This window comes from Tinamus guttatus, unplaced genomic scaffold, assembly GCF_059628265.1.
Source record: "Tinamus guttatus ecotype Peru unplaced genomic scaffold, ASM5962826v1 Tinamus_guttatus_pri_ptg000227l, whole genome shotgun sequence".
Lineage (NCBI taxonomy): Eukaryota > Metazoa > Chordata > Aves > Tinamiformes > Tinamidae > Tinamus > Tinamus guttatus.
Genome location: NW_028288761.1, coordinates 818,021 through 826,766, shown reverse-complemented (window position 1 = coordinate 826,766; position 8,746 = coordinate 818,021). Strand labels below are relative to the sequence as shown.

At 45.4% G+C, this 8,746-nt stretch overlaps 2 protein-coding genes across 2 annotated transcripts; both read left to right on the top strand.

Moving 5' to 3' along the window:
- Window positions 1-157: 157 nt before the first annotated feature.
- RPL35A (ribosomal protein L35a) lies at window positions 158-2,441 on the top strand. The gene is made up of 3 exons (XM_010225056.2): window positions 158-321; window positions 1,335-1,479; window positions 2,383-2,441. Exons 1-3 carry the CDS (start codon window positions 158-160, stop codon window positions 2,404-2,406), a joined length of 333 nt encoding a protein of 110 aa, XP_010223358.2. The 3' UTR covers window positions 2,407-2,441.
- A 1,898-nt stretch (window positions 2,442-4,339) lies between these two features.
- LOC148594569 (uncharacterized) lies at window positions 4,340-5,519 on the top strand. Its single transcript, XM_088525597.1, has 2 exons — window positions 4,340-4,919; window positions 5,425-5,519. The coding sequence occupies exons 1-2, from the start codon at window positions 4,340-4,342 to the stop codon at window positions 5,514-5,516; spliced, it is 672 nt and encodes a 223-aa protein (XP_088381723.1). The 3' UTR covers window positions 5,517-5,519.
- Window positions 5,520-8,746: the final 3,227 nt, after the last annotated feature.

The window sequence follows — 8,746 nt, the reverse complement described above, 5'->3', positions numbered from 1 at the left end:
GGCTTTAAGGATTTGTAGGAATCTTATCAAAATGAAACTATTTCCTTAACTAATTTTCTTCTAGCGTAGAAATAGTTTCCTCTGAAACAGCACCTTATTATTATTTTATTTTTTCATCCAATTCTCTGGAGTGATTTATAATTTGTCACTATTTTCAATGTCTTTTAGGTTGTGGTCCAAGGCCATTTTTGCTGGCTACAAACGTGGCCTCCGAAACCAGAGGGAGCACACTGCCCTTCTGAAAATTGAGGGGGTTTATGCCCGCCAGGAGACAGAATTTTACTTGGGCAAAAGATGTGCCTATGTATACAAAGCTAAAAAGTAAGTAGCTCTTCGCTGTTGTGATAAATCACCAAACTCTGATGCCATTTTTTGCAAATGCCAGAATCTGAGCAGGTTTTTCTTGCTGTGGTAAAAGTAAATTGAGATTAACTTTTCAAAAGACTGTCCATGGAGTATTTGGTAGAGTAGATCCCTGGTTGGTCTCAACTTAAAGGTTTTTTTGGTATTTTTCCTTTAAGTAACCTATGTGTCATTAAATTGGATCATGTAATTATATGAAATAACTTTACTGTTACAAACAATATATTACCAAGTTGGATAAGAACAAATTTTGCTTTCGAGGTTGGCAAAGTTGAAGGCAAATAAAGTGGAGTTACCTGAATTGATGTCAATCACTTTGACATTGAATTATTTAAATGGCAGAATGTTGCATGAAGCCTGGAGTGTAACCTGAAGGGGTTTGAATCTTGAGCTGCTTTTCTGTGTCTGTGTCACTTTTGCTGTACTGGTGTTGGTGGAGGTCTTAAGAGTAGTTTCTTATGCCCTTCATCTTAATGTGTGAATGTGAGAGTCAGACACTGGAGTTCAGAGTTGTCTTGAATAAAACTGATCAGGCTGTTTGCACATCCACCTTCATTTCCAAAGTGGCTGCTGCCTTTTTTTTTAAATCAATTTTTGTTGTCTGTCCAGTGCTTTAGGCCACTCCTGCTTTGCTGTATCTGAGAAGCCTTAGAAATAAGATGTTACATTTTCTTTATAATAAAAACTTGCTTTTTTTTTTGTTTGATTATCCTAATGGTAAACTAAAGGCTATGTCCAATTAATAGCTTTCCAGTAGTGCTGCTGTTAAATTACTAGCCACAATACTCCCTGCATTTGGAGGGCATAGTGAAAAATTCCAGGCAAATGAAAGTGGAAGTCAGTCCAATTAAAACTGTCTGGCATAAAATGACCAAAGTGTCTCCAAGAGGCTGCGTTGTCTGCCCCATCACTAGTCTCTATTACACAGTTGTGACTTGGATGCTCAGAGGTTCTTTTCCTTGTTTCCTCAGCAACACCGTAACCCCCGGGGGGAAGCCCAACAGGACACGAGTGATCTGGGGGAAGGTAACGCGCGCCCATGGGAACAGTGGCATGGTTCGTGCCAAGTTCCGCTCCAACCTTCCTGCCAAGGCCATTGGACACAGGATCCGAGTGGTAAGTGGTTTTATTTTGGAAGCAAGATGCTAATTGATAGCTGTTGGGATGCATTTTAATCCTGCAGAGTTTTGAGGGAGAGCTTGGAGTCTGCCTATGAAATTTCTCTGTGGCCGCTATATATTCAGCAGGCCTGTGATAGGGGCCCCTTTTGGAGCTAGAGGGGTTTTAGTCTGGGCTTCTTGTGTTGAAAGGCTTGATGTCATTGTTGAGAGTTTTGTTTGCTTATTCAAGTTGACTCTAAAGGCTTTTTAAGTCCCTAAACTTCCCCATCTCCCTTCTGAAGCTTTTTCATTTCTTCTCCCTAAATTTTGTCTATGTACTTTGCGTGTGCTTCCTGTTCTCTATTTTTCTCCCTGTTGGCAAGAGACCTGACATAAGTGTTTTTTCCTTCCCCACCCCCCCCAAATGTTTTCACTGAGGGCTCTGCAGTCTTGTGCTAGTAAGACCTGTTCTACAGATTATGTTTTAGTCACAATGCTTCAGTGAAAATCTCCCTTTTTGGACATCACCCAGACTTTTCCTGCAGTATCTTTACAGTGATACTGTCAAAAGAAACCTGAAAAAGATAATGATATTTTCTATACATCTTTCTCTTGTGCCTTCCAAAAAGCACAGTAGGAACAACGTGGTTAAATTATGAAACTAGGCCCATGAGCATCCCTTCTTCTCAGTGGGCAGAAGGGTTTACTGTGGTGGAGGGAGCCTGTCTACCAGGAAAGCAGTGTTTAAGTTGTTGCTACCCTTTTCAGTTTTGCAGGTTTTCTGTGTAAATTGCGGGATGGCTTTTGTAGGAATCAGATCCATGATTATAGAATGCCACAGCAGGACTTGTTTAAAACAGTACAGTAACAGGAAGATGTCTAATGTGATTTTTTTTGCCTTTTTTTTTTTTTTTTACAGATGCTGTATCCATCAAGGATCTAAATTTTTATTGGAAATAAAATGCAGAATCTGTTTCATTTTTGTACACGTGTGTTTTTATCCCCTCTAACTGTCCTGAAGGATTTTTTCTTTTTTTCAATAGCATATCAAAATCTATAGTTCTGTGTTAATAGTAAGTCTGAGCTAGGTGTTAAAATTGAGATTTGATCCACCCTTGGCAAGGCATCCGTGAAGCGGACTACATTCTAAAGACAAACAACTGTGACCAGTCTGTACCCTCCATCCTGGAATGAGTGGTTTCCGAAGCTGAATAACAAATATTTGCAACTTTGTAAACTGCATGCAAGATCTTTGTAGAACATAAGAAATGCCTCCTTGCCTACCTGATAAAGAGAAACCTCTTAAGATTTTGGTACTCTTGTGTTAGGCAAAGATTCCTGTTGAGACAAATCCGATAGATGATTTTGCAGAGATTTAAATCCTAGCAGGTGTAACTCCTCCTAGCTCTTACCTAAAAATAGCTGTGTTAATAGGATCACTAAGAATGAGACTAAGTAGTTTAGTTACATACTTTCAATCTTATGTACAATTCTGAAGTGCATGAGTACTAAAACTTGCTGTTTTTTTGGTCTGCCTTATCACAAAACATAATAGGAGAGGGTGGGCAGATCTTTACATAGAAGAGTCTCTTGCGTTCATGAGTCCCTTAGTGTTCGTTGAATAAGGAGATGATGAAAGTGAACTTAAGAATCTTGAGAAGCAGGTCCTGGGGAGAGTTTCTGAGTACATCCCTCAGAAGTATTTTGAGAGGTGTTTCTGACAGCTGCAGGTTGCCACGTTACTGATGTCACAGTCTTACCCTCCTGCCAAAATGACCCATCAATACAGTGGGTGGGCGGGTGGGTGATATAACTTGTATGATGCAGTTTCAAGGGCTTCAGAAAAACGTCCCTGTTGGCCGAGACAGGTGAGTTGCTTCAACCAGGTGTCTGGGAAGTGGCCGTGTCCAGTCCGCCTCCAGTCACACGTGTTGTCCTCCTCCCGTGAGCCAGAGTGTCCTGCTGGTTGCCCAGGCCTGCTGAGCTCCTGTGGCAGGGAGCCCTTTGGCCTGGGGGCTCTGCTCGTCTCCTGCAGGTAACCCTTTCCCAGGGGGCTGCTGTTGATAATCCTCTTCTGAAGGTGCTAGAATAGCCTTGTGTATATACTACTGCACAGCTGAAGCAGGTATTTTTTAAATGCAGTTCAAACAGTAGCTCTTTGAACCTGCCTGCACATCTGTCGTGTGTTGTTTTGCTGGAGTTCCCTCAGAAAGCTGAAGCATTTTTTCATTGCTTATCTGTTAATACTACTTTATCCAACAGCAAGGGAACACTTGCAATAGAAAGCTATGACTTTTGTACAGCTAAAAAGAAATGTGATACAGTACACAACATGCAGGGTGCTGATTCGGATCAGCCAGAGCTTTATTTTGTGAATTCCAAGAAGCTGTCCGGGTGGAATCTGAAGAGGGACAGGGTGGAATGCAAGTTACGCTTCCAGCATTAGGTTGTGTCAGGAAAACGAGGAAAGTGTAGTAGGGGAATCAAACTAACAGTATGTGAGGAGGGCTCTGATCCCTATTGCTTCTTGGGTTCTGCTGGTGAGAAGGGAAAAAGTTTTCAAGTTAGAGACAGAATGCCCAAAGGTAGGTCGTGGATCTCCTCTTTCACCTCTTCTTTGCTCGACAGGACTGCTAAAGCACAAAGCCTGTTGGTGGCTGAAATTTTGGGACCTCCTTGAATAGTTGAAACTCAACTACTTCCTATCATGTCCATTTAGTCCCCTTTAAACCCAAATTTACATGTATGTGATAGCTCCTCAAAGAAGCAGGCTTGGTCTCCTTAGTGCGTGAGCCTTTACTACAGCTCCCAAGGGAATATCCCTCTCCTTTCCCCAGCAGTGCTTGTAGGAACTCCGTGTTGCGTGGGAGGAAGCCATGGCGTCGGACCTGCCCGAAGCACCTGCTGCCGCCTGCTCCATTGTGGAGCCAGCCCACTGGGAGCTCTTCAACCTGTTGGACACGGTGGGGCAGCGGAACGGCCGGCTGCTCGTGATGGAGATGGACGATGCCTATCAGAAATCTCCTTTGGTGATGATGGATTTTGCCCAGGATCTGTTTGGCGCAGTTGACCTTAAGGCTATGCTCCAGCAGAAAGAGATGACCGAGGAGGAAGAGGAGCCACAGCCGCATCCGCAGCTGGCTTTCATGCTATGGCAAGCCAGCACTCTGAAGCAGCTCATGCAGTGGGATAACCTCGACGAAACTCTCTGGAACTTGAGGAGCCTCTTCCCCACGATGCCACGCGCGCTGGTGCTAGTGATGATCCAGCCAGACCCACAGAGGCAGCTGGAGCATTCAGCAGAAGCATTGAGGAGGATGCAGTGTCTGCTGGATGGGGCTTTCGAGAATCTCGTGGTGGAGACCGCAGTTTACAGCCCAGGCCAGCCTGATGGTATCCTGAAGGCCAAGAGAGCAGCCTGCAGGGCTCTGAGAGAAGTCTTAAAAGGCCGTGAAGGTATCACAGGGACAGAGGCAAGGGACGAGGGAGACGGGCTTTCAGGAAACAAAATCACAGATGCCCAACCTTGGGCATGGAGGTGTTTGAGGGGCAGTGTAGGCCAAATTAATACTTGGGGACCAGCTGAGGTGCAGGAGGGGAAGGAGACTAGGAAGCCAAGCTGGGACTTGCTGGCAGTGTGAGCTAGAAATTAGAATGGAGTTTGAAGTGTTGGGCTGGGGGTGGAAAAGATGAGTCAGAAGCAACTTAGTGTCCCAGTTTGCAATGTGGTGGCCCTAGCTCCTTGCCATAAAACGCATGGGCTGGTCAGCGTGGGAGCTGCAGTCTTGACTCCACCACTGAGCTCTGCATGGTTACATTGACGTGGAGCTGTGGAGTCCCACACGCTCTGCGTTCCCCATGAGGGAGACATTCCAGTCCCAGGGGGTTGATGAACTGTAGGCCAAAGCTGTTGCTGGTGTGATGCACATTGCACTTCCGTCATGTGTGTTTCCTATCCTAGAAAACACCTCCCAGGATCCAGTTACCATTTGGCTCAGCTTGACTACATGTGACACAAGATACCAAAGGCAATTTCAGGATGGGCTTTCTTAGGCAGCAGGATCCAGCAGGTGGGATTTAGTTCTGTTCACCTAGATGCCATTTGTAGACATAATTCCCTGATACTTTCTTGCTTGTTCACCCAGCCCCTCTGCACAGAAATAATTCAGTTTAACTCAGTGCATTCAAACCGATGTGTCCAGGAGATTCTCCATGTTCACAAATTTCTGAATTTGTAGGAATCGATGTCCCTGTTGCCTCCCTTTCCTTGTTAGCAAAACTATACTGAGATATGAGAGTAAGGTGGGAGAGGCATGTAACTGGGCTTAAATAGTTTGAGAATGGTGCTGCAGAAAACTGAAGGAAGGGCACACAGATCCCAAGCAAGTCTGCACACATTCAGTCTGTGGTGAAGGGCAGTCCTTTGGGACGCTGCCGCAAGGCAGGATCTTGAGCACGTCTTGGCAGCCTGTGGCCAGAAGGGGACACTGCTCCCATGGCCTAATGCTGTCCTTGCTCCAAAGCTCAGATTTCTCTGCGGGATCATTTGGACAGTCTAATCCAGGAAATTCCAGTGAAAATTCACTGCAATCTCTTGAGTTTCCACTCTGCGTGAAATGAGCTATTCAGCAAGGCGATGTCCTCCATAATCCTGCTGAGCTGGTTCAGCTGTGAGCAGGCAGGGAGACAGCATGGGGCCAGCTGCCCCTGCGTTTTAGACTGTCTCAAAACTGGGATCGTAAAAAACAACATAAGATCTGTGATTAATACTGTGTTTTTGTGCTTGCTGCCTGAGCAGCCCTTGAATGTCCCTTCCACATGATGGGTTTTCACCCAAGCTTGCTTTGTCTTCATCCAAACTCCACTGAAATCTGAGATCAGAATCTGAGAACTATCTTATGGAGGCATCAAGTTAGCAGCTGCAGAAGGAAGGACTGAGTGACATGGGCTGAATGTGCAGCATGCATGTGAAAGGGAATCAGCAGAGGCAAACTAGACCATCCTGATATGTAACTGAGTGCAGATTGCTATTGCTAAGCCCTTCGGAAACGGGAAATAAGGCAGCACACGCAGTACTAGAGATACTGAAAGTAAAACAGTGCTTTGATATTCACTACTCCTCGCTCCTGGGAGGAGTACTGACCTTACCTGTAAGTTGGTTCAAGTTGTTGTCCAGCACGTTAAATTACCGGGGATGGGTTACTTGGGACGGAAGGCTGTGTGGGAGCAGTGGGTTGTTTTTGTGCACCTAGCAATGCCCCATTTAATAGCTCAACTTACTTCCCTTCATCTCTTATTGTTATTTGTATTATTTGTATTATTTATTTAGCTTATTTGTATTTCTTCTGTAACTTGTTTTTTCATAGATCCTGTGTCCATGTAAGATCTCATCTATCACCAAAACAAACATTAAAACGTGTTTATTCCCCATTTGCCTGTCTGTGTGTACATACATAACCTTTAAAGTACCAAACACCAACTACCATGAAGCTCCTGCGGAAACTGCAGGCATGGACAGTATATGGGATCTCTGAACCAACATTACTCTGGCAAAGAATCTTTCAGGTGACTATACAAATATGAGTTTGAATATGAGCTGTAGATGTTTGCTTGACTCTGGGGTGTTGGTTCTGTGTTTAAAAAAAAAAAAAAGATTTAAAGAAAGGGGAAGAAAATGATCTTGTCCAGTTGTGTGAGCATAATTTGAACACAGTTGACCTGTTTTCTGTCTTGTGGAAGAGATTTTCCAAGAGCAATCAGATACCTTGATATAAATACACCCGCAGAAATAGTCTCTCTTGAGACAAGATGCTTTCTGCACGCTATGGCTAGTTCAGGCAGCGTGTCAGTGCAGAAAGTTTGGCTTCCTAATCTGGACATCCCTAAAGTGTGTAACCTTGATGAAATCTTGCGTTTCTATCATTTTCTGTAGCATCAGAAACACGTGATTAACAGTTTTGGCAGTGCACACGGCATGCTCGAGTTCCTCCTGTGCCTGCGTGTTTGTGCTGTGTCCAGCTGTAGCTGCACAGGGCACTGAACCTTCACTGCAAAATGCTGCTGATGGAGGAGGAAGGCTTGGGCTGTGTGGCTGAAATCCTGGCCAGGATTGGGAGCACAGGGTCATTTTGCAGGGGCCAAAGCCATAGTCGGCACCAAGGGCATGGGGATGATGCAGCTGCAGTGCTTCATCTATCTGGCGGGATGAGGACCATGATGGTCCAGGCAACTGAGGAGGGGAAGAGGCACGATGTGGTGGGTACTCTCAAACTGTGGCCCCGTGTCCTTCCCAGGATAATCCTATGCAGGGGGCTCAGATCAGTCTGCTCAGCTGGTGTGATTGCTCCCCAACCTGCTGCACACTGAGACCAAGTCACGAATGACTTGCTCCTGTTACTTAAATGTCGAACACACATCTTATTTTGGCTACAAGGAGAGTTCACACATTGGCTCTGCTACCAGACCAGAAGGGATTCTAAGCTTCAGCAATACCAGGTACAAGCAGATATGGCCCAAAACCTCTTTGGCTTGCTCAGATGGAGCCCAAAGAAACAACATGGTAGCAAATGTTAGGAGCATCATTGTGTGACCCAGAAATCTTTCCTGGGTCAACAAATCTCTTTCCAAGGCAGAAGGGAAGAACCTGCCTTGCTTGGGTGGCATCTCACACTGCAAGAACAGCAGGCAGTGGCCATCCTATGGGCTCCTGGGCTAGGGCCATCTGCACGCTACCTCTGGAAGAAGATCCTGGTCTGTATAGTGCCCATGCAAAGCTTTGGTATCCAGAATGAGCTCTTCCTTTTTCCAGAAAAAGTCTTGTCCAGTCCTACTCACTGCCTATGTGTTAGGCAAAGTCCAGTTGCTGCTCCAAACTCTTCTCCTCTGCCCCTAGGAGAAACTCCAGCTTTGGAAGCTGATCCCAGTCCTTTGTGAACAAGGCTAGAATGAACAGAGACTAGAAAGGGGGTTGAAGTATTTTTTTTCACCTGCAATTAGATCCTCTACAGTCCTCTCTCCCAAGAGGTCTCTATGGAGGTAGAGCTCAGGCAGCGCCAGTTCCCTCTGCAGCAATGCTCCTGGTAGCACTTCACAAGCAAAGCAGGTGCTTCCCTGCATCTCTTAACATCCATGTGTGACCAAGGCTGCCAAGGGGGAGAGTTTAAGGAGCTGGACTGGGATATGGACTCAGAAGCTCAGAGCCTACTGCTCCCCACTAACTCTTTCTGGTTTAGCCTCCACGTGCCCCAGCTCCTAACACAAAAGCAATTGTGAAAATCCTTTTT